The following is a 24,908-nucleotide window of genomic DNA, read 5'->3' on the forward strand; positions in this document are numbered from 1 at the left end:
CACTGACTGTGATGTGCGCAGTCTGTGGCTAGTTTGCATTGTTGTCTGCAATTGTAATGTCAGGCAGCGGCAGCTGGATGCTAACAGCGCGTAGCGTTGCGCAGTTGGAGGTGAGCCGCCAGCAGTGGTGGACGTGGGGAGAGAGATGGCGAAGTTTTGAAATTTGTAAGAATTGGTGTCACGAACTGATTTATATATTATGACTATTAAGGTAAATACATTGTCTGTTCTGTATTAAAATCTTTCCTTTGCTAACTGTGCCTGTCAGTAGTTAGTGCCTTCAGTAGCTTGAATATTTTATTTAGCTGGCAGTAGTGGTGCTCGCTGTATTGCAGTAGCTTGAGTAACGAAGATTTTTGTGAGGTAAGTGATTTGTGAAACGTATAGGTTAATGTTAGTCAGGGCCATTCTTTCGTAGGGATTTTTGAAAGTCAGATTGCGTTGCGCTAAAAACTATTGTGTGTCAGTTTAAGCACAGTCGTGTATAAATTTTACAAAGGGGACGTTTCAAATTACGAGAAAAGTGTACAACGTCTTGCGTTGGGATTTTTAGCATGAAATAACTGAAAATACACCAAAATAAATAGTTTCTTTTTTTGTGCAAGTGTGTAAATTAACTACGCATCGGAGTAGCATACTATCTACAAGCGGGGTGAAGATTTATTTGGGAAAATTGGTCAGATGCGAGTAGGACTCGTGCACGAGGCTTGCGGATAAATTTACTTAAGTATACAGACAGTTCATACATTTAGGTACTCGAGAATCTCGTCTATTTTTGCCTCTTATCGACATTGATACTGGAGGGATATCGATCCCAGCGATTCTGAGACTCGGGAGAGCATTTTAATTTCTATAACATAAATGTGGCATGAATACGTGCTCGGGGCAGGTGACCATTATTATCATAAACAGCATTTCTACATTCAGGCTGATTAGGCCGCAATTTGCATGAATGGCGAACTGCTGATTGTTTTAATTGTTAGTCTGACGTCGGATAACAAATGAATAAAAAATTTCTCGTGGTATATAAATACAACTTAACAACTTTAAGACATTTCTTTTATCTACTCGTACGGTGAAAACTTACCTCTTGCCAAAGTTCATCATTGTAGGTCAATAGGAAGTACCCCATAAGTGTTGATGAGTGATTTTGCAAGCGTCAAAATATGTGACATAAATTACAATGCCTTCTGACTGCACTGACGTAGAAACTCACTTTTATTATACCGCAGATAGAGTGACTAAAGATTTAAAAATATGACTCAAATTTGGCGTTTATATTGTTGCCCATTTCTGAAAAAAGGTTGGACAGACAGATAATCATCAACGAACTACAAAAACACTTTTTTCCTTTGGTATGCAAATTTTCAGTTTTGTGATGTGAACGTAAGGACAGAAGACAGACAGGCAGGCAGGCAGATGGACAAAAAGTTGTCCTATGAAGGTTTCGCTTTTAGTGAGTGAGACACGGAACTCTAAAAATAACGGTTTCAGACGCAAGAATTGAGAAATTGCCTAATAAAATTAGAATTTTTTAATCAGCAAAAAGTGAAAGACACCAGCCTTTTTTTTCAAAACCTTAACAGTGTATCACACATTAGTGCTTTAGAGATCTATACCACTGAAAAAGATAGGGTTTGGTTAGCCGTCAGTTGATAGAGGGCCCAAGATTCATGAATGGAATCAATCAACTGTTAATTGAGAAAGAGAACTTCTGAGCGAGCACAGGTAGGCGTTAACAGACATGATGAAACGAATATTAAATTCAACAATTCAGTACATACACTCTACTGGACTTAACATATAAATTTTGCACACAAACGTATTTGAAAATAAGAGTAATGTTCACTGCTTGTTCACTACTGATAACTTTACGCACATTTCGGCCATTTAACTTACTATGGAAAAGGGAACAAAAAAGTTGTCAATGACACTCGCTCGTCTTTTTAGTTAAATTGTTAGTTTCTGTCACAACAGCATAACACTTTTAGAGGTTCTCGTGTTTCCTGAAAACACTTTGGAATAATTTATCTGGTATTTGCCTGAAGCCATAGGTTTCATAAGAGGATTATATTGATAATTCTTAATTAATTTCGATTCCTCTTCTGTAAGAAACATCAAGTATTTTTCCGTGCTCCAAGCGGATCCAGCATGTAAGATAGACGCCCGTTTATACCTTGAAAAATTGTGTATTCTATGACGAAGGAGAATTATAACAAGAAGTGACTGCCATTCTACTTGAACTTTCCTTGCCAGTATGTATGTCGAAGCATGATTCTGTGCTGCTCCAGAAGCAAAAGCTTAGAATTTCTATTTCAGAATTCTTTCGAAACATTATATAATATATCAGGTGGTGGACAACGATGTCCCGCATGTGGTTTTACGAAAACCGACCTTTCATTTAGGGCACCTGACCCCTGTCCTGTCGTTTTCACCTTCTGCATCAAAACTAAGAGCTGTCACTACAGTACTCTGAATAGTGAAGTAGAACCAACACGAGACAAGTAGGAATCGACAAAACTTAAAAAAACTAGGGCTAATGGACAGAGCGGTTCTTTCCTAATAAAATAAGATTATCTTTAAACAAATTTCACTTACGTGACAAGTTCCTTAAGATAGATTCTTCACAGTGGCATGCAGATAAATATGTCATCAAAACTATATATCCATTTCCTAAACTAGAAGTTGTAAAATATCGATCGGAAATTCAAGAAAGCAAACTAGGAACAAAATCTATATATACCTAAAGTTGTGTCTGAGTATCCACGTAAGGTTCCAGGACAACAGACAAAGACTTTACCTAGGAATAAGTATGCCTAAGCAAAATGTGATGTTTTTGGTTCGTTCTGACTCACTCATTTAGTAAACAGTAGGTCCATCCACATCTACTTCTATATCTATACTCAGCAAGCTACCCAACGGTGTGTGGCGCAGGGCACTTTAAGTGCCACTGTCATTACCTCCCTTTTCTGTTCCAGTCGCATATGGTTGGCGAGAAGAACGACTGTCTGAAAGCCTCCGTGCGCGCTCGAATCTCTCTAATTTTACATTCGTGATCTCCTCGGGGGGTATAAGTACGGGGAAGCAATATATTCGATACCTCATCCATAAACGCACCCTCTCGAAACTTGGCGAGCAAGCTACACAGCGATGCAGAGCGCCTCTCTTGCAGAGTCTGCCACTTGAGTTTGTTAAACGTAACGCTATCACGGTTACCAAATAACCCTGTGACGAAACGCGCCGCTCTTCTTTGGATCTTCTCTGTCTCCTCCGTCAACCCGATCTCGTACGGATCCCACACTGATGAGCAGTACTCAAGTATAGCTCGAACGAGTGTTTTGTAAGCCACCTCCTTTGTTGTTGGACTACATGTTCTAAGGACTCTCCCAATGAATCTCAACCTGGTACCCGCCATACCAACAGTTAATTTTATATGATCATTCCACTTCAAATCGTTCCGCACGCATACTCCCAGATATTTTACAGAAGTAACTGCTACCAGTGTTTGTTCCGCTATCATATAATCATACAATAAAGGATTCTTCTTTCTATGTATTCGCAATACATTACATTTGTCTATGTTAAGGGTCAGTTGCCACTCCCTGCACAAAGTGCCAATCCTCTGCAGATCTTCCTGCATTTTGCTACAATTTTCTAATGCTGCAACTTCTCGGTATACTACAGCACCATCCGCGAAAAGCCGCATGGAACTTCCGACACTATCTACTATGTCATTTATATATATATATATATATATATATATTTTGAAAAGCTATGATCCCATAACACTTCCCTGTGGCACACAAGAGATTCAAAAATGGTTCAAATGGCTTTCAGCACTATGGGACTTAACATCTATGGTCATCAGTCCCCTAGAACTTAGAACTACTTAAACCTAACTAAGGACATCACACAACACCCAGCCATCACAAGGCAGAGAAAATCCCTTACCCCGCCGGGATTCGACCCAGGAACCTGGGCGGGGGAAGCGAGAACGCTACCGCACAACCCACTAGATGCGGGCGCAAGAGGTTACTTTAACGTCTGTAGACGTCTCTCCATTGAGGTCCATGGATTGCATTATGGAAGTTAATGTAGCAATACGTAATTAATAAGTAAGTTAGAAATGTAAATGTATTTCGTTAAAATCGTACTTCTGAACAAGAAATTTGAGATAAAAAGTGGATACTACCTTTGCAATTTTCGAATGGAGAGGCACGCTTTCCCGTTTGCCTACTAAGCCAAAGTCATGTACAACTCACTTCTTTGTTTAATGAAACTAAACTACCTGTTACCACAAACCAAAATAATACCCTCCCTAAGTGTTGTCTTTTAATTTTTGAACAAATGCGAAAATCGCAAGTTTCATGTTAGCTTCCTTACAGTACAGTTTATAAAATGATTAAAAGTCATCTTAATAACTAGTAAGTGAAGCAGATCAAACGTATTTAAGAAATATTCTGAGAAGTAGGGAGAAATATTGTTCCTTGATTGTAGTGGATTACACTTTGTAGAGCGACAAAGCTTTTATTATTGTAGGAAGTAGGACCTGACGTATTGCATCACTTGATGTAACACAGGCATTAAATGCTACACCCCTAATATGGATCGTTCACGGAAAACAGCTGAGTAGAACTCATACTATATGTAAAGCTGGCGTTTGGGCACTGGGGGTTGGAGCTATTGAAATAAACCACATGTTTCAGGGCCGTAAATAAGGCGATCCGCCACAAAAATTTAACCGATATTCTTAGCATGAAAGAGTACTTCTGACATTATAAAGAAAAAGGAGAGAAACTGATGACACGAAAAAATACACACTCCACTGGAGAAACTGGTAGGCTTGAAACATAATAACTTAGCCTGAGTACAAGATATTCCCTTTGTGGTTGTGCATAAATGGTCGTCTGAGCACTGACCTTGCCTCTGTCTAGCTGGTAGTTGTCCCGCCACCAGGAAATGACGGCTTCCGGCCTGGAGCCGACTGCCTCACACTCCAGCACCACCGTCTGCCCCGCTTCCAGCACACTCGGCCTCTCCAGCAGACGAGTCTTCAAGGGCCGTACTGGAACAAACACACGACCACTTACACAGTGCCCGCTGGAGTGTCGAACCAAGAAAAACAGTGGTGCAGCTATGGCTAATATAGAAGCACACGCCCCGTGTACCCTCTCGCAGCATTTTCGGAAGAGTTATTGTACTCTAGGTGGAGTTGGTCATGATCAGCACAACGATGTAAATGGATGAAGGCGGAATTTAAGGGAGTTATCCACATATTTTCCTTATTGGTTTTCCTAAAACACGGAAATATCTAACAAGCAATTCACGATTGTAATAGAGGATTGGCGTCTAAATCACAAAGCATGGTGCTACTCGATGAGTCGTAGTACGAAAACTTGATGTCCCAGGAGGAAAAGTCAGTGTTCAGAGATTTGGCAGGAACGATTGTTCGAAACAAAATCGTCAAGTAAACGTGTTCTTCACCTTCAGTACTGTGACAAAAATATCTTCTACTGCAAGTTCTTTGCTTGACATATTTTTAGAGATGGTAGTAAGGACAAAAAAAGAAAAAGAAGACCAGTAAAAAAGGACTCAAATGACTACGCACTATGGAACGTAACATCTTAAGTCATCACATCAGTTCCCGACACTTAGAACTATTTAAACCTAACTATCCGAAGGATATCACACGCATCCATGCCCGAGGTAGCATTTGAGCCTGCGACCGTAGCAACAGCGCGGTTCCGGACTGAAGCGCGTAGAATCGCTCTTCCACCTCGGCCGGACGACCAGTAAACATGGGCTCTGAAACGCACACGCAAAGAGCTATAAGCACTTGTTCATCTTTGTAACGTTTATACACATCTTTTCTACTGAGCGATTGCTCATAGCTTTAAGGTATGCGTATACTTGATTTCTTTGCTCCGAATGATTGTCTCTGTCATACGCCGAAATATCAACCATTCCACCCTGGGAAACTCTGTGAATGAGTGACAATTGTTTGTAATTTTATTTCAGTCCCTGGCACAATGAAGAAATTACAGATGGAGACATACACTTCGACTTGATTCATGTGCATCCAGCGCAAATAATAACCAATTTCGGTTATTTTAGATCGTATTGAATCCCTAGATCTTTAAATGAAAATTCAAAGCTCTGAAGATAATCCGACGGAGAGAAACTTATTTACGAGTTAACACGGCCAGTCTCCAGCGAGCTAGCGTTTCAGATATGGGTGGAGTGACAGAATCGTTGAACTGTGCGATTTAAACCACATTTATCTTCTCCTGACGAACACAACGCGTGACCTGGCGCACACAATAATGTCTTCTACTAGGTAACAGTGACGTGCCACACATGATAACGGCTTACGGAATATGTGATATTAGTAGAATGTTATATTACCTGTCACTTGCAAGGCTACATTTGCATTTCATGCCTTCAAGATAAGATCAGTGACTTGCCGTCATTACGAGGTACATATTTAGATCGGGGCTTTTTTCATTACATGGCTTAATTATCCTCCTTATTATTCCTATACACTTACCAAACCTCGCAGTTTTTTTCCTGAAGTATCTACCTTCACCAAAAAGCGTTGTTTTAAAGCAATAAAGCAGTAGTATTTGCTACTACGGCTAAAAGTGTCTGTAAAATCAGTGCGTCTGTCTGTATATTTATATTGATTGGAATGTTACCGTATTTTCTCGATCTGAAATATCTAAATGTAACGTTCAAGCATTCGTTTGTACACGGTGATTATTCGTCGCATGTGGAGACGTCACCTACAGAAATTGCAGACAAGATATAGACTGATCCTCCATTTTCTTGTTTGACGTATGGATTAGTCATCAACTGACCTCAGCAATTTGCGTTCATAGGAATGACCTATGGGAACTAGATACTTGGAACAACCAGGAACGCAGGACACTTCTTGCTTCATGACGACGACGACTAAAAGGTGCGAGAAAAATGGAGTTCACCACATCCGCTTCATGACACTATCAAAATAAGGCATCCTGCCACGTCCGGACGAAGTACAAAGTTTCACAAACTACAACTGTCTTACACCTCGTTCACTACTGGAGCTTTCCGTGCATTTTGTGACGCATTTTCTTCCTTTAGAGTATAGGTAATTTACGTATGAGTTAGCTGGTTACATATTCATCTGGCATGTCGATCGCGAGCTACAGAAAAGCAGCTTTTTGATTCCTTTCAGCATTTCTCGTAAGTCATTACGTTATTCGTAAGTTTGCTTGACTTAGTAAATTAGATCTTGTGAAAAATCAACTATTTTGAAGGAAACCAATTTAAATTTAATATTCTGACAGCTATAGCATCGTTTGCAATCTAATATCATTCCATTTTTACAATCATTCTCCTGTATTGGTTAGGAACTGTAGCTGTTCTTCTTGTACAGACCAAAAGTGACGTATATTTCTTTTTTGCCTAAAGGCGTGCTTAGTTTTATTTTTCCGATTTTTAGTACCTGTTTAATGAGGTATGTTGTGCCGTGTCTTCGTAAATTTTCAATGCAGAGCTATATAAAAAATGTGTCAGGAACTTTAATGATTTGTTCGTGACATCAAAAAATTACAAAATGTTCAAAAGAAGATGGGCCACAACCCTTCTTTAGACTGTCATGAAAATAATTTTCTTTAATGAATTCTGGTCGTGTAATATATCTCAAATGTGCGTATTTTATTTGAACTTTGTCACGACGTCTGTATGTTTTTGTCTGATCGTCATTAGTTCTGTTTTAGAGCAGCTACCACCATAACATCGCAACGGTATACTGATTGTCCGAAATGACCCATATGCACTACATGTAGCAGATGGTAATGCAGACGCAGTAATTCAACTCTGTTCATGAGGGGGTTACTTTGCGCAAGAAGTTGGTAAGAAGCAAACAACGCTCACAACCGAAAGGCTCATACACTATTTGATCAAAAGTATCCGGACACACCCAAAAACTTAGGTTTTTCATATTAGGTGCATTGTGCTGCCACCCACTGCCAGGTACTCCATATCAGCGACCTCAGTAGTCATTAGACATCGTGAGAGAGCGGTATGGGGCGCTCCGCGACACTCACGAACTTCGAACGTGGTCAGGTGATTATGTGTCACTTGTGTCATACGCCTGTATGCGAGATTTCCACACTCCTAAACATCACTAGGTCCACTGTTTCCGATGTAACAGTGAAGTGAGACGTGAAGGGACACTTAAAGCCCAAAAGCGTACAGGCCGACCTCGTCTGTTGACTGACGGAGACCGCCGTCAGTCCGGAGTGGCCGAGTGGTTCTAGGCACTTCAGTCTGGAACCGCGCGACCTCTACGGTCGCATGTTCGAATCCTGCCTCGGGCATGGATGTGTGTGATGCCCTTAAGTCAGTTAGGTTTAAGTAGGTCTAAGTTCTAGGGGACTGATGACCTCAGAAGGTAAGTCCCATAGTGCTCAGAGGCATTTGAACAATTTGAACCGCCGTCAGCTGAAAAGGGTCATAATGAGTAATAAGCATACATCTATCTAGACCATCACACAGGAATTCCAAACTGCATCAGGATCCACTGCAATTAATTTGACAGTTAGGCGGGGAAGAGAAAACTTGGATTTCATACTCAAGCGGTTGTTCATAAGTCACACATCACGCCGGTAAAAGGCAAACGGCGCCTCACTTGGTGTAAGGAGCGTAAGCATTAGACGATTGAACAGTGGGATAACTTTGTGTGGAGTAACTGATCACGGTGCACAATACGGCGATCCGATGGCAGGGTGTGGGTGTGGCGAATGAACGGGGAACGTCATCTGCCAGCGTGTGTAGTGCCAACCGAAAAATCTGGAGGCCGTAGTGTTATCGTGTGGTCTTGTTCGATTGCATCTTTCAACACCGTCGAGCAGCTGTTCATAATGCACTTCCTGTGGCGGGGTGGTTACACTACAATGACATACCTGTAATGCACTGGCCAGCACAGAGTACTGACCTGAATCCTACAAAACACCTTTGGGATATTTTGGAACTACGATTTCGTGACAGGCCTCACCGATCGGTGTCGATACCTCTCCTCAGTGCAGCACTCCGTGAAGCATGGGCTGCCATTCCCCAAGAAACCTCCCAGCTCCTGACTGAAAGTATGCCTGAGACAGTGGAAGCTGTCATCAAGACCAAGAGTGGGCCAACACCATATTGCATTCCAGCATTACTGATGGGGGGCGCCACGAATTTGTAAGTCATTTTCAGCTAGGTGTCCGGATACTTTCTATCACATAGTGTATAATCAGGAGTTGCACCACGCTATGTACGAATGCGTCGGCTTGTAAAACGGGCTCTGTGGATGAATCTCCATCAGCTAGTACAAGGATAATTGCAAGAAACGAGGTCGTTAAGCACATGATGATCCAGAACATTCGGCATGAAAATCTTTAGTGCCCGATCGCCTTCAGCGGGTGTAATGGATATGTGAGACAGAAGTTGAGGCGAGAATGTCCTTCTGTCAATACACATTCGGGCAGTGTGTTGTGTTTCTGCATTTCTTAGCATTTACATCATTCACTGATGAGTCTGTCAATTCGGGTGATGGGATCTTCAGTTATCACAGACCTAGTATTGTGACAACCTATTTCAAGTGCGAGAAGAGAGAAGTCAACACAGATTTAGCCTCAACGTGGAGGTTGTAATTATTCACGATATCTTCCCGCAAACGTATCTACAGTTTCGCAAACATGAAGCTACTCAGGTACTTCATGATGCGCCTCTAGGCTTCATGAAACGAATGGCGTTCTACCTAACTAGTAATGTTTTGATGTGCAGAATAAATCCCTGAAGATTGACATATACGAGGGGCATTCAATAAATAACGCAACACGTTGTTCTCGGCCAATTTCGGTCAATAATCGGGAATTTGTTGTGCTACATCGTGGAATATTCCAGATTCAGCCCTCTTAGTTTCATGGTGTTCCGACAGATGGCGTCGCTATACGTAGCCTTAAAGACGGCGTCTGTAACGTAAGTGCGTTCCAAGCAGTGCTGTCATTGAGTTTCGTTTGGGGGAAAACCAGAGCATCGCTGACATTCATAGATCCTTGCAGAATATCTACGGAGACCTGAAAGTGAACAAAAGGATTGTGAGATGTTGGGCGACGCGTCTGTTATGATCGCAATAACGTCGCGCAAAGCTGTCCGATCACTTGTGTGCAGGCCGGCAGCACACAACTGGCCGCGTAACAGATGACCATAAAGAGCAGCGAAGGACCGACCATCTGTGCGGAACTGTTCGCGCATCACGAAGCTGATGGTAACAATTTTTTTTTCGAACATCATCATAAGCGATGAACCATACATTCATTACTCCGAAACGAAAACAAAACGGCACTCCGTGGAGTGGTGCTAAACGACAACCCGTACGATGAGAAAGTTAAAAGCCGCACTATCAATCGGTAAAGTGACGGCTAGGATCTTCTCGGACTCTGAACGAGTTATTCCGTTTGATGTCCCCATAATGGTGCAGTAATCAACTCTGCAGTGTACTTGGATACCACAGGATAATGATGACCCATTTTATTCGCAAAAAAAAGCATACGATCTTTTTCTTCTCCACAACAACGCAAGGCAAGACAAGGCAAGACTGCGCAACCGAGAACAATATTTCATTGGACTGTTTTTCCTCATCGACCCAATAGCCCTTCACTCTGTTTGCTCGATGAAGAATGCACTGTGTGGGAAACAGTACGTGGTTCATGGGAAAGTTACTGATGCAGGATGGTGTTGGCTCACACGTCGACCAGTGAAGTGGCACCAGGCCTTCCCGGTAACATTCCGTAAGGCCTTCGCATCGAACGGAGAGTAGGCTGAAAAACAGGGTTTTGTAGCAAAGGGTGGAAAATAATACGGCGTATTTTAATCTTAAATAAAAAAACCTGCTTTCAGAAAGAAAAGTGTTGCACTGTTTATCACTGAATAGCGCTCATATTTTATACACCATGTAGTTAAGAGATTAATTGCATCCTTGTCACACTTGAGACGTGCTGCTGCTCGCGTTGGTGCTGTTTGTAGGTTTCCGCCCTCTGTTGGAGGCCGGGTGGTATCGTTAAGATGGTATGGTTGTTGTTGTTTGTCTTCTCCTCGTGTTGACTGGCGCCATTCTGTTTCGCAAGCGTTGCCTGTCCGCTAGTGGCAGCAGCGGCTGTTATCGATATGTAGTAACTGTTGCCCTATCTTTGGGGCGACGTCGTGGTTATTCCGCGTCGTGTCGGTGGGCGAGTACGGTTGGGGGCTCAGGGGGAGCCAGATCCGCGCAGCGCGAGAACACACGGCGACCGCTGGCGGCACGCATGGACTGCCGGATGGGAGGGCTCTGTTCACGAGGGTGCACGCCCTCGTGGTAAACCGGATCCAGCAAGCTTTAAGATGAGTGCATTTCAATGCAAGTACAGAAATCTCCACCATTGTGATATCTCGCGATTATCCAGTGACTTGGGTTCGCTTCACTGCTCGTAGTGTCGCCGAGGCGAAAAGCAGCGAGTGGAGTGCTTGGGGAAGACGGATCTGATTAGCATTTCTCAACTCCTTATTCCTATTTACTGCGTTCAACTTGTTACAATTTGTTAATTCAACCAGCGGTAATTTTTCTTGCCTGGTGGCCGCTAACGCCCCAGTTACCTGCTCCGTGGGTTAGTGTATGTAACGGAAGTGGACAGTTCCTCGCTTTGCCGCTGCTGTCCGGTGAGGCGTGTAGTTTTTTGGTTGTAGACCGTTAGTAACTGATTACGGCCCCGTCCACAATAGTAAAGGAATCCTGCCTTCACTAGACTTCCAGGTTTTAACACTCCTGTAAGAGTCAATTTTCCACTCGATAATTTGAACTCGGGGACAACTAAAACACTTCGCATATGCTACAGCCATAAGTCGATCCACAGAGCCTTGTCGACGAATACAAGTAAGAAAGATAAGCAAGAAATAGACAAACTGCAGCCATATCAAAGGAAAAAAAATGTTTTTGCGTTCGTTGTGTGATTATCTATTTGTCCGTCCTTTTTCTCAGGAACGAGCAGCAGTATGAAGATTAAATCTGCATCACATTCTTAAATCGATGGTCGCTCCATTTGCGGTATAGTAAACTTGAGGTTCAATGTCAGAGCCATCAAAAGGCATAGCATTTTATGTCACGTATTTTGATAATCGCAAAATCACTCATCAAAACCTATAGGGCACTTCCCATTGATCTATAGCGATGAAATTTGGCAAGAGGTAAGTTTTCACAGTACGAGTTAATTAAAAAATCTGAAAATTGTTAATCTGCATTTATTTCGCACGAGAAACTTTTTGTTCATTTTTATCCGACGTCAAACTATCAATTAAAACAAAAATTATTGCACCAGCCGGAGTGACCGAGCGGTTCTAGGCGCTACAATCCGGAGCCGCGCGACCACTGCGGTCGCAGGTTCGAATCCTGCCTCGGGCAAGGATGTGTGTGATGTCCTTAGGTTAGTTAGGTTTAAGTAGTTCTAAGTTCTAGGGGACTGATGACCTCAGAAGTCCCGTAGTGCTCAGAGCCATTTGAACCAAACATTATTGCGGCATTCATGCAAGTTGCGACACAATCAGCCTGAATGGAGAAGTGCTGATTATGATAAAAATGGTCGCCGGCCTCGTGCACACATTAATGTTATAGAAATTAGAATGCTTACCTTATTTGAAAAATGTTACTGACCGAAGAGAAAAACACCTTTACCGCGTCGGGGTGCAGCCTGTCTTCTATAGTGGTCGTAGGATCCAGGGTGTGCTAGGCTCCACTAAGGACAAGGTTGATGCATTTTAAACTGTAGGCGTTTACAAGGTGGAATGCGAGTGTAGAGAGGCATACATCTGCGAGACTGGTAGGCCAATAGCAACGCGCATTCGGAAACGCGAGCGCTATATTCGTCTAGGGCAACACAACAAATCTGCAGTGGCAGAACTTCAGCAAGACTGCGAAAAAAAAAAAAAATCGGTGAAGCCTATGTGTTGGCAAAGAAGCCAGTTATGACGAAGTGCAAAATCAGAGAGACCATCGAAATACTTGGACACGCTACTAACATGAACACGGAAGGTGGACTCAGGCTTGCCCCATCTCGGCTGCCAGCAATCAGAGCCGAACAGACCGCACGCTCAGCCCATTCGACGTGCACAATAGACAACAGAGGTTACGTTCTCCCTCCACCGCTATAACCTATTAAAATAAAGTTCCCTCTCTTTCTTCGTTAACTGACCAATGAAACTAAGTACTTTTTTAAATTATGACGTAATGGCATACGCAGTGAACAGTAACAACAAAATTTAAAGGACACTGCATAGCTAGAACGCACTATTAGACCCAGAAGAAGGCCGTTGCAACCGTGGCCCTAACGTTAGTTTTTCTCCAGCAGCAGTAGTTTTTACATTATGACGCGGTATTATAGCTACCCAGAAAACTTTTATGTCAACTGACTGTGGCCGCGGAAGCCTACGCAATTATAGGAGAAGAAATTATGTAAAAAAAGAAACTTTGTGTCCAACAGTATTACTTGCATCCTCGTTTTATGTAGTATCTGAGTGCTGGGAACATCCATCTCTTTTCCAGTCGTGTTGCAGTGCCACGAGAGCACCTCTGCCCCTGTCCCCTTTCCCCACACCGCCCCTCGCAGTCGCCGACAGCCCCTGCATCTCCCCCTCCCCGCCGCTCACCCTGATGGCGGCGGCCGGCAGGCAGGTATGCATGTGTTCGCGTGCCGCGGGTGATTTATGGCTACAGTTACGAGTGCGTTTCGCGAGGCTATTACTATGCCGCCGCGGCTAGGGCGCCGGCGCTCTTAGGGCGCTGCTGAGGCGAGGCCTGGCCAGGAAGAAACGCTGCCCACTTTTATATCGCTGATAACATCTGGCGAAAGAAAGTGCTTCCAGCGCGAAAACGGCAAACGGCCGCCCGGAGACATTCCGCCCGGGAATGGAACTCTTATCTGCGACGCCGCTGCCTTACGTTCCGGGATGCTGCGCGTAATTTATGCGTGTCCCACACTACGGGCGCTCACGGACGATGGATGTTCGCCGTGTTTAATGCCAGTGTCCATTTCTAATGACTCGTTGGAGAATATAGGGGGAATATGCTCCAATGCAGGAATGCTGATAACTCTTTCTTTGTTAACAACAACAAGAATTCTATCCTTCAGCCGGCCGCGACGGTCTAGCGGTCCTAGGCGCTCAGTCCGGAACCGCGCGACCGCTACGGTCGCAGGTTCGAATCCTGCCTCGCGCATGGATGTGTGTGATGTCCTTAGGTTAGTTAGGTTTAAGTAGTTCTAAGTTCTAGGGGACTGATGACCACAGATGTAAAGTCCCATAGTGCTCAGAGCCATTTGAACCATTTTTGAATGCTATCCTTCTATCACTATTAGGTTAGCAAACGGGGAGTAAAATTCACAATTAGGAAATAAAGCGGGTCTGTTGAACCTCGCAATACCAAGTGCGGGAGGAGGATTTGGGGGAGGCGGGTACTTTATGCACACCTCTTGAACGGTTCTAGGCGCTTCAGTCCGGAACCGTGCTGCTGCAACGGTCGTCGGTTCGAATTCTGCCTCGGGCATGGATGTCTGATGTCGTTAGGTTACTTCAGTTTAAGTAGGACTGATGACCTCAGATGTGTCCGATAGAGCTCAGAGCCATTTGAACCATTTTGCTACAAATTCGTCGGGCAATAGACCACGCCGCTCGAACTGTCAACACAACTGGCACTGCTAAGAGTACCCTAAGACTTCCACCTCGCTGGTTACGGGTTATGCACATTGTTGGTGACTACTTTGAAGGTCAGTTAAACTTTGAAACACGTATCGGTTTTGTACGAGCTGTAAATAAATAGTTGTCACTATTAAAGTTTCAGCCCTCGTATATCCATTTTCTGTGGTTTGAATTTTGTTCGTTTGCCCTGTGTACGTAAATTGACAGCACATTTGCATAGAAATATTGTGGTTATTTATTCTTTCATAATCTTATTAGCATATTATAGAGCATTTTTATTGTATCACCTTGTGTGTCGTGATTGCTAGTCACTTACTTCGACGTCATGCATTGTAGCTCTGTTCACTCCTGTCCAAGATGTAGTTTCACAGGGCCGGTTGTTTAGTTTACATTTTTGGCTTTCTAAGTAAATTTGTTGAAGCTAATTTATTAAATATAATTATACAATTTAGTTTTGGCGTACTTCGATAACTACACCACTTGCCTTGTTAAGGATTACTACACAGATTCACAAGTCATTAAGAACAGCAGTTCAGTTTAATCTTGCTTCAGTTTACAAGATTAACCACAGGAAACTTACAAAGGACTGAAGTCACACTTGGAAATACAGCAGGCAGTGGAAGTGTTGTGTCTGTACTGGTGCTTTGCCTCGGCACTCAAAAGGGTGGGGAGCTAGAGCATCGTTATGAAATAGCCACACTATCCTTCATACCACAAGCAGAAAGCGCAAATACGCCTCGCCTTTCAGGTGTTGCGAAAGGATGACCAGTCCAACCAGGTGATCGCCAGTAACCCCTCGTACACAATGAGGGTGACCCCGTCCTGGCAGTTCATGCCACGGACAACCTGCATAACCGAGAGATAGATTCTGATAATATTGTAGATACAGCCGCTCGTAAATGAAGCATCATCTGTAAGCAGAATGGACGACAGGAATTGGTTCAAATGGCTCTGAGCACTATGGGACTTAACATCTTAGGTAATCAGTCCCCTAGAACTTAGAACTACTTAAACCTAACTAACCTAAGGACATTACACAACTCCCAGCCATCACGAGGCTGAGAAAATCCCTGACCCCGCCAGGAATCGAACCCGGGAACCCGGGCGTGGGAAGCGAGAACGCTACCGCACGACCACGAGATGTGGGCATGACAGGAATTCCAGCAACATGGTGGTCTGCGCGGCTAACCAGCAACAAAACAGTCGCTACGGAGGCAAGTCCACAGGCAATGAAGCCTGCTAACGTTGTATGTGGTGCGGACTCTGTAACATTCTTCGCGGAGAGTGTTCCACACGGTCGCCTGGCTTAACCCATGCTGGAGGCCCCTTCTTCCTGGTACTGACATCAGGGTCACTTTCACAGGTCTTTGATCTTTTAAATCAAGAAAGTGTACCTATTCAGAAACGCACGGAAATATGATGTATATTGCGCAGTGATGGTCTCCTGCAGCTTGTCCTCATTCATCAAAATCATTCTGTGTAGTAGGTCGCCATCACTAGACACGAGCTTTAGCCGCCTGTAGCAACGTAGTATGTTGCACTGGGTTTTGATGTATGCAATGTTTTACCAAGACGTGATTCCTTAATTACGCCGACGTACTAATATTTCTCAATAAGTCAATTTTTGTCACATCTGGAAACTTTTTCGTTGTAGTAAGTGAAGTGCTTTTTTCTTTTGGAGAAGTGCACTTCGAGACAAACAAGCAACACAGAGAGAATAACCCAGAAAACTACTATGTACTGCCTCATAGATATTGTCTGATGTGTTTTAATATGTTTTCTTGAACAGCACATATATATATATATATATATATATATATATATATATATATAGAGAGAGAGAGAGAGAGAGAGAGAGAGAGAGAGAGAGAGAGAGAGAGAGAGAGAAGTGAGTGAGTGAGTGAGTCACTACCACGACACTTTTTGGCTTTTTTCAGTTCTCACTCCTACGGAAAATTCTATTATATGATCTACGTCAAATACATCCGATCCTAATTTTGCGTTGGTCATTAATAAACCCCACTGATCCCCTAACCTAAGTTTCACCATTCAGCATCGTACTGTGGAAATTATGTTGTTTTGACATTGTGTCTAGGAAAGTTATATTTTTGAGTCATGTGTCATCTTTAGTGGGAGATCATTGATATATACAATGTGACAAGTCATGGGACACCTCCAGATGTCGTGTCGGACCTTCTTTTGCCTGGCCTACTGCGGACACTTAATGTGAAGTGGATTCAAAGAAACTGCTGGAAATCCTCTGCCTCTGTTGTCGTCCAGAATTACGATAGTGTTGCCGTTGTCGAACTTTGTGCACGAACTGACCTCTCAATTATCACTAATAAATGTTCGGTGATATCCACGTCGGGAGATATGGGTGGCCAAACCATTCGAACGAATTCTCCAAAATATTCTTCAAACTACTGGTGAACAATTGTGGAAAGGTGACATGCGGCAAACTTATCCGTAAATATCCACCGTTGTTGGTCTCCAAGTAGCCGACATAACCACTTCCAGTCAATGACTGGTTGAGTTGAAATGCAAACACATTGCAAACCACTATGGAGAGTCCGCAGCTCGTGGTCTCGCGGTCGCGTTCTCGCTTCCCGAGCACGGGGTCCCGGGTTCGTTTCCCGGCGGGGTCAGGAATTTTCACCTGCCTCAAGATAACTGGGTATTTGTGTTGTGCTCATCATTTCATTATCATTCATAAAAGTGGCGATATTGGGCTGAGAAAAGGTTAGGAATTTGTACGGGTGCTAATAACAGCGCAGTTGAGTGCCCCACTAACCAAACATCATCACCACTATGGAGCCAACAGCAGCTTGATCAGTGCCTTGTTGATTCCTTGTGCCCGTCTCTTCATGGGGTCTCTCACACACTCGAATCCTACATCAGCTCTTACTAACTGCAATCGGGACGCATTTGATCAGACCACAGTTTTAAATAGTCAAGGGTCAATCCATACCATCACGAGCCCAGGAGGGATGCTGCAGGCGATGTGTTGCTGTTAGTCAAGGCATTTGTGCCCGTCATTAGATGCCATAGGCCATAAACGCCAAATTTCACTGCACTGTCTTAACCAATACGTTCGTCGTACTTAGCACATTGATTTCTGTGGCTATTGTCGGCACGCTCTTGACACATGGGTCTCGGAATATTCAATTTGCTAACGATTTCCAAAATGGAATGTCCCATTAGCTCCAAGTACCTTCCCGCATTCAGAATCTGTTAATTCCCGTCGCGCGGTCACAATCACGTCGGAAACCTTTTCACATCTATCACCTGAGAACAATTGGCATCTCCGCCTGTGCACTGCACTTTCATACCCTGTGTACGCCATTCTACCGTCATCTGTACATGTGCATATCACTATCCCATGACTTTGTCACCTCAGCGTATATTGTCATTAGATTCAAGGTCGCGTCGGGGAGCTCCTCCGCTCGGAACTTCATTAACATTTCAACGCCACAGACTCTAATAATTGAAATCAGTTAAATAGAATAGGTGACCAAACTACCCAGAAGAGGACTCCCAGTTAATGATGACACAAACGCATTTAATTTATCTTCAGTGACATATATCATGAAATGCAACGTACTCAGAAGAGAACACATTGGCACACACCCTTTACATGACCGCAGTAGTATTCATTTATGTTCCTCGTTTGTTGAAAATGAAAGACAACTTTCTGCTTCCAGCATGATACAGTGCTACACCAGAGCCGGCGTGTGTGGCCGAGCGGTTCTAGGCGCTTCAGTCTGGAACCGCGTGACCGCTACGGTCGCAGTTCCGAATCCTGCCTCGGGCATGGATGTGTGTGATGTCCTTTCGTTGGTTAGGCTTAAGTAGTTCTAAGTTCTAGGGGAATGATGACCTCAGATGTTAAGTCCCATAGTGCTCAGAGCCATTTGAACCATTTTTGAAGTGCTGTACTTCAGACATGCACATCCTGGAACAAGTTCTCCATTATCATATTAATATTTGATAACGCAAGAACCATTTTATTGAATGCGTGATGCAGTACTGCCGTATGTATGTACTTTTAAAGCCCATGTTGAGGTCTAGGTGAGAAGGCTCATAGTGCAGCGAAGCTACAGCTCTGTTGAATGGCCACGTGTGGAGGAAGCCGCATGCAATATGCACGACGCCTAGCGTTGTTTAAACAGCCCGCCGCAGTCGAGCACCACTCAAGCGTTTAGGGCGCATTAGCGCCAACAGCTGCCCCACACCCCACACAGTTGTTTATGTCTGCCACCTGTCAGGCGGGTCTGCCTAACCGGCGGAGGCCAGACACGTCGCTACTCCATCTCACGGCATTAACGCGTCTAAACAGATTAGTGCCAGACTCCTAACTATTCGTAATGAAAACAACTATACAACCGAATCTAGTTCCCACACTTATTTCTGTCATAGAGAAACGAAATTTTACTAATTCTACGCATTGCGGCACGAGTATTCGTAAAGCCCGGAATAGGAAAGTGATAATAAGTGGTCCCTTTTCAATCAACGTGCTTACATATTCCTGTAATATATATATAGGTGTACTGGCTTTCGTGACTACTGTCTTTGAAGGTGGAATCTTCTGAGTTGTTACTTCGCATCGTGTACGTCTTCAAATTGCTTCTTACATAATGTTTGGCTCCCTCTGCAAGGAACTTTTTGACGATATACTAGCGTCCCCGGTTAAGCCCGCACTGTCAAAATTTGTATCTATCTAACAAATATAAAAGAGATTTCCCGCGATTATTCCGGGAAAATGGCCATCGTCATTGGACAGTCAACGAAAAAGTCAGGGAAAGAGGCTGAAGTATTTACCAATAGTTATTAGATAGGTAGTTAAAGGAGACAATAATTTGATTGTGATTGCGGACTGGAATTAGATGATAAGAAAAGGAAGGGAAGGAAATGTATTAGGTGAATATGGACTGCGAGAAAGGAATGAAAGAGAAACCGCCTCGTAGAATTCTGCACAGAGTACAATTTCATAGCTAATACCTGGTTTAAGAATCTAAAAAGAAGACACCGGAAAGTTTGATTGATTATGTAACGGTTAAACAGAGATTTAGGAACTAGATTTTAAACAGTAAGATATTTCCAGAGGTAGATGTATACTCTGATCACTATTTATTGGTTATGAAATGAAGACATTGTAAAGAGGTAGAAAATTACGTGGACGGGCCCCAGATAAGGTACAACAACCAAAGGTTGTTGAGAGGCACAGAGGCAGCGTTAGGCAACAGTTGACTAGAACATGGGAAAGGAATACAGCAGAGGACGAATGTATGGCTTTAAGAGATGAAATAGTGAAAACATCAGAGGATCAAATTGGTAAAAATACAAGACCTACTAGAAATCTTTGGATAACACAAGAAATATTGAATTTAATTGATGAAAGGAAAAAAAGGTAAAAATGCAAAACTGAGATTGACAGGAAGCGGAAAATGGCTATGTCGGAATGGCTAGAGGACAAATGTAATGATTTAGAACCGTGTTTGGTTAGGGGAAAGATAGATACCACCTACACTCAGTTTAAAGAGGCCTCTGGGGAAAAGCGAAGCAGCTACATGAATAACAAGAGCTCAGACGAAAAACCAGTCCTAAGCAAAGACGGAAAGCTGAGGGGTGGAAGGAGTACATAGAGGGCCTATGCAAAGGAGATGAGCTTGAACACAATGTCATAAAAAGGGAAGTAAACATAGCTGAAGAAGAGATGAAAAATATGATACTGCGAGAAGTACTTGACAGAGATCTGAAAGATGTAAGTCGTAACAAGGCCCAGGGATAGACGATATTCCTTCAGAGCTACTGATAGCCTTGGGAGACTCATCCACGACACAGCTCTTACATCTGATGTGCAAAATGTATGAGACAGGCGAAATACCCTCAGACTTCAAGAAGAAAGAAGTAATTCCAATGACATAGCAGTTGCTGACAAGGGCGAAAATTACCGAAATATCAGTTTAATAACTGACACGACTTATTTCAGAAAATGGAAAAGCTAACAAAGCCGACGGCCGGGAAGATCAGTTTGGCTTCCGGGGAAATGTAGGAACATCTGAGGCTATACTGACACTACGACTCATCTTACAGGATAGGTTTAAGGGAAAACAAACCTGTGTTTATAACATTTCTGGGCTTTGCTTTTGTAAATGTTGACGGAAACACTCTCTTTGAAATTGTAATGGTATAAAGGGTAAAATACGGGGAATGAAACGCTATTTACTTTTGCAGGAAGCAGACGGCAGTTGTATCAGTCGAGGGGCATGAAAGAGAAGTACTGATTGAAAAGGTAGCCTAGCCTATTCCTCACGTTATTAAATCTGTACAATTAACAAACAGCAAAGGAATCGAAAGAAAATTTTTAAGTATGAATGAATGTTCAGGGAAAAGAAACAAAACTTAAAGGTTTGGCGATGACATTATAATTCTGTCGCAGACAGCAAAGGACTTCGAAGAGCAGTTGAACGGAATGGACAGTGTCCTGAAAGGAGTGTATAAGATGGACACCAACAAAATCAAAACAAGGATAATGGAATGTAGTCGAATTAAATCAAGTGGTTCAATGGAATTAGATTAGTAAACGAGGCGTTTGATAGAGTAGATGAGTTTTGTTGGTTTATAGCAAAATAACTGATGATGGCAGAAGTAGAGACGATATAAAATGTAGACAGGGAATGACAAGAAAAACATTCCTGCAGAAGAGAAATTTGTTGACATCGAATATAGAGTTAGTTGTTAGGAAGTCTTTTCTGAAGGTATTTACCTGGAGTGTAGTCATGTATGGAAGTGAAACGTGGACAATAAACTGTTTAGACGAAAAGAGGATAGAAGCTCTTCAAATGTGGTTCTACAGGAGACTATTGAAGATTAGATGGATCAGTCACCCAGCCAATTAGGAGGTACTGAATATAATGGGGGAGACAAGAAATTTATGGCGCAACTTAACGAAGAGGAGGTATCGGTTGGTTGGACAAACCCTGAGACATCATGAGATCACCAGTTTAGTACTGCATGGAACTATGGGTGGCGGAGCGTAAAAATCGTAGAGTGAGACTGAGAGATGAATACAGTAAGCAGATTCAGAAGGATGTGGTTTACAGTAGTTATTCGGGGATGAAGAGGCTCGCACAGGATAGAGCAGCATCGAGAGCATCTTCAAATCAGTCTTCGGACCGAAGACCACCACAACAACAACAGCAACAACAACAACATATTACTGTCGTGACACAAAGGAGGCTTCCTGTTATTTATTTTCCTCCCGCACTGTGGTTGAGTATTTGCTTCCTTGTTGGTGGGAAGCTACGAAAGTGAAAGGCTGTGGCCTCCACCTCTATTAAAATTAGTTTTGTTCTTATAAATATCAACTGCTACTAGGAAATTTTTTCCATCAAGATGTTACTGTATGGACTACCGCACTGTGGCGTGATCAAATGCGACCGTTTTACGTCGGAAAAGTCTTATTTTCTGTCACGGAGAAATGACGTCCTTAAACTATTTTTGTTAAGAATTCTGCCGATGTGGTATAGCACTTGAAACGATCGGTAACCTAACAAAGGGAGGATGCAATTCCTCGTGCTCTCATTACCATAATTAGTACTATTTAGTTTGAAAACCCCTCCTATGGACAAACCATCACAGCCACAGGTCTTCAGCAGCTCCTTCAGGAAATTCAGTTGCGATTACAACATATTGATGTCACTGATTCGGAAGGTATCCGACGACAATGTGTTAAGAACTGCTTTCTTCTAGGTAGAGTCACAGTTCAAAGTAGCATCAAAATAGCTGTTTGTGTTATTAGGATTTCCACAAAGAAATGGTTCAAATGGCTCTGAGCACTTTGGGACTTAACTGCTGAGGTCATCAGTCCCCTAGAACTTAGAACTACTTAAACCTAACTAACCTAGGGACAACACACACACCCATACCAGAGGCAGGATTCGAACCTGCGACCGTAGCGGTCGCGCGGTTCCAGACTGCAGCGCCTATAACCGCTCGGCTGGCTTTCCACACACAATGTTTCTTAGAGTATGGCCACATCTACTGTAGACCAACATCTGTAGAAACGGGAGACACACCTTACTTTATATCAGTGGTTTTGCTCAGTGTTTACTCAATTTTATTATTTTTTTTTAAGGATGTATACTTCATGTTGTGTGATGAATCGTAAGAGAGCTTCTTTACCGTTCACCACTATCGGGATTTGCGTGTGACACGTGAGTGAATAAGCCAACTTGCGTACTCTACAATATTTGGCAATATCAAACAGAATTGTCTCAAAAATAAAAAGCAGTAATTGCTTCTAAAGACGATAACTGTGTACGAGTGACAGTATGCGCAATCAGTTTAATTTCTTTTCTACCTTGTGCTGTTGTTTTAATCTATACGTCATTAGCGCTCCCAAACAGAAGTATAATCTACTTTGTAGGTACTAGTCAATATTTACTGGCTGTTTATTCTACTCCATTATCCATTCTCACATCAGTTTAATTATTCCCGGATGCCGTAACTGCCTTTTCAGGCATCCATCCTCAAGTGCTCTTATTGGTACTTCTTTATTTCAGATTTCATCAGCCTACTTATTGTTTAAGATCATTTGACAGTATAAAATTTCAAATGTATCAACTTCCACCTGTTCCAGGTTTGCAGTCATCTACTTCACACTTACACACACTCGTTTTCTCCATATGTACACTTTCAGCAACTTTTCCTCGTTTCCGTATCAACATCTGAGATCAGTCGAAGACTTTCAGTGAAGAAACTTTCGATCGCCATTGAAGTTTTGCCGGAAAAATCTTACACGTACCTTTTGCCAAGAAATTTACATATTTTTGGAACCCCTAAAGAAAGACATTAGTAGTCGTTTATTTCTTCGGATGAAGAGGGCACATCTGGTTACAATCTTGGTTCCGTAGGAAACAGCAATCGTTTCTTCACGGAGACACTGACCGTCTTGTCTTACAATGGGTTAAACGTAGTAGCAGTTTTACACATTACTTGTGAAATAATAAGCAGTTTTACTTGCTATTTACCGAGCGAGATGGCACAGTGGTTTGTAAACTGGACTCACTTTCGGAAGGACGATGGGTCAAACTCGAGTCTGGCCATTCTGATTTAGGTTTTCCCTGATTTCATTAAATCGCTTCAGGCAAATGCAGGGATGGTTCCTCCATAGGGCACGTCTTTGTTAGTCCGAACACTTATTTCTTGATATCACATTCCGTGTGGGTTCTTGTGCACAATGTATATTGTAAGTCGTCAGGCTTTCTGACCCATTGCCATTGAAAACAAAATTTTATGAGATGTTAGCCCGCGTCACATTTCTTCTATAGGATAGACGTTTCAACCCTTGAACTGGGATTTTCTTCACGATTTTGTGGTGTTCACAGTTATCTGAACACGTTCCTTATAAAAGTGACCTTTTCGGCGCTTATACTCAAGATGTTGTCTTACTATGCAAAATGCCTGTGGCTCGGATTGGCAGGCCGTCGTCGTTCGGATAGAAATTGGTTTTTCCGGCGCTTATGCTGAAGCGGAGTTATTGATTGAAGTTCTTCCTGTTGCTGTTCGTGGAAAATCATTATCGGAAAGAAGATAAACGGTCTGCGCGAAAGAGGGAGTACGTTTATAAAAAAGCATGCAGTGCTCAACACACTGTCTTCATGTGCCATCCGCATCAATTATTGTAAGAGTTTGACGTTGGATTTGTTAAAGAAGAGAATGAAGGCTATTACAGTTTGACCACTGACAGGGCCACTGAACGAAATGCTAATTATGCTCATAAGAAGGAAGTACAACAACCTCCTGACTCTTGTGAGTTGCAGTTTATTTCTGGTGTCACTGATGGCATCAGCATAATTTTAGGAATAAATGGAATACAGACCTATTTCATCAGTCAAAACAAAAAACAGACCAAGTGGAAGCACCTGATTATCTCCATCCTGTGGGTGTCTGTGATTTGACATGTGACTGTGACGAAGGGTATGTAGGCGAAACGAAAAGGACTGTGAGAGAAATATCTCCACATGCGGCTCAATCAAGGTGTGAAATCTGTGGTGGCAGAACATCGGTGGAACTGCGGCCGTGTCACTGAAACCAGTGTTTATGGTAGTATGGCTCGAAAACGTGTTGAGATTTTCGAGGAAGAATGTAACTTTACCAGA

General features: G+C 42.8%; 1 protein-coding gene across 2 annotated transcripts in view; it reads right to left on the reverse strand.

Moving 5' to 3' along the window:
- The window catches only part of LOC126266984 (neural cell adhesion molecule 1-like), an 801,025-nt gene that overhangs the window by 184,845 nt on the left and 591,272 nt on the right, over positions 1 to 24,908 (reverse strand). For both annotated transcript variants that reach the window (XM_049971722.1, XM_049971723.1), the window contains exon 6: positions 4,920 to 5,065. In XM_049971722.1, coding sequence (XP_049827679.1) covers positions 4,920 to 5,065 — 146 coding nt within the window. The remainder of the gene's footprint in view (positions 1 to 4,919; positions 5,066 to 24,908) is intronic.

Source organism: Schistocerca gregaria, chromosome 4 (genome assembly GCF_023897955.1).
Source record: "Schistocerca gregaria isolate iqSchGreg1 chromosome 4, iqSchGreg1.2, whole genome shotgun sequence".
Taxonomy (NCBI): Eukaryota; Metazoa; Arthropoda; class Insecta; order Orthoptera; family Acrididae; genus Schistocerca; species Schistocerca gregaria.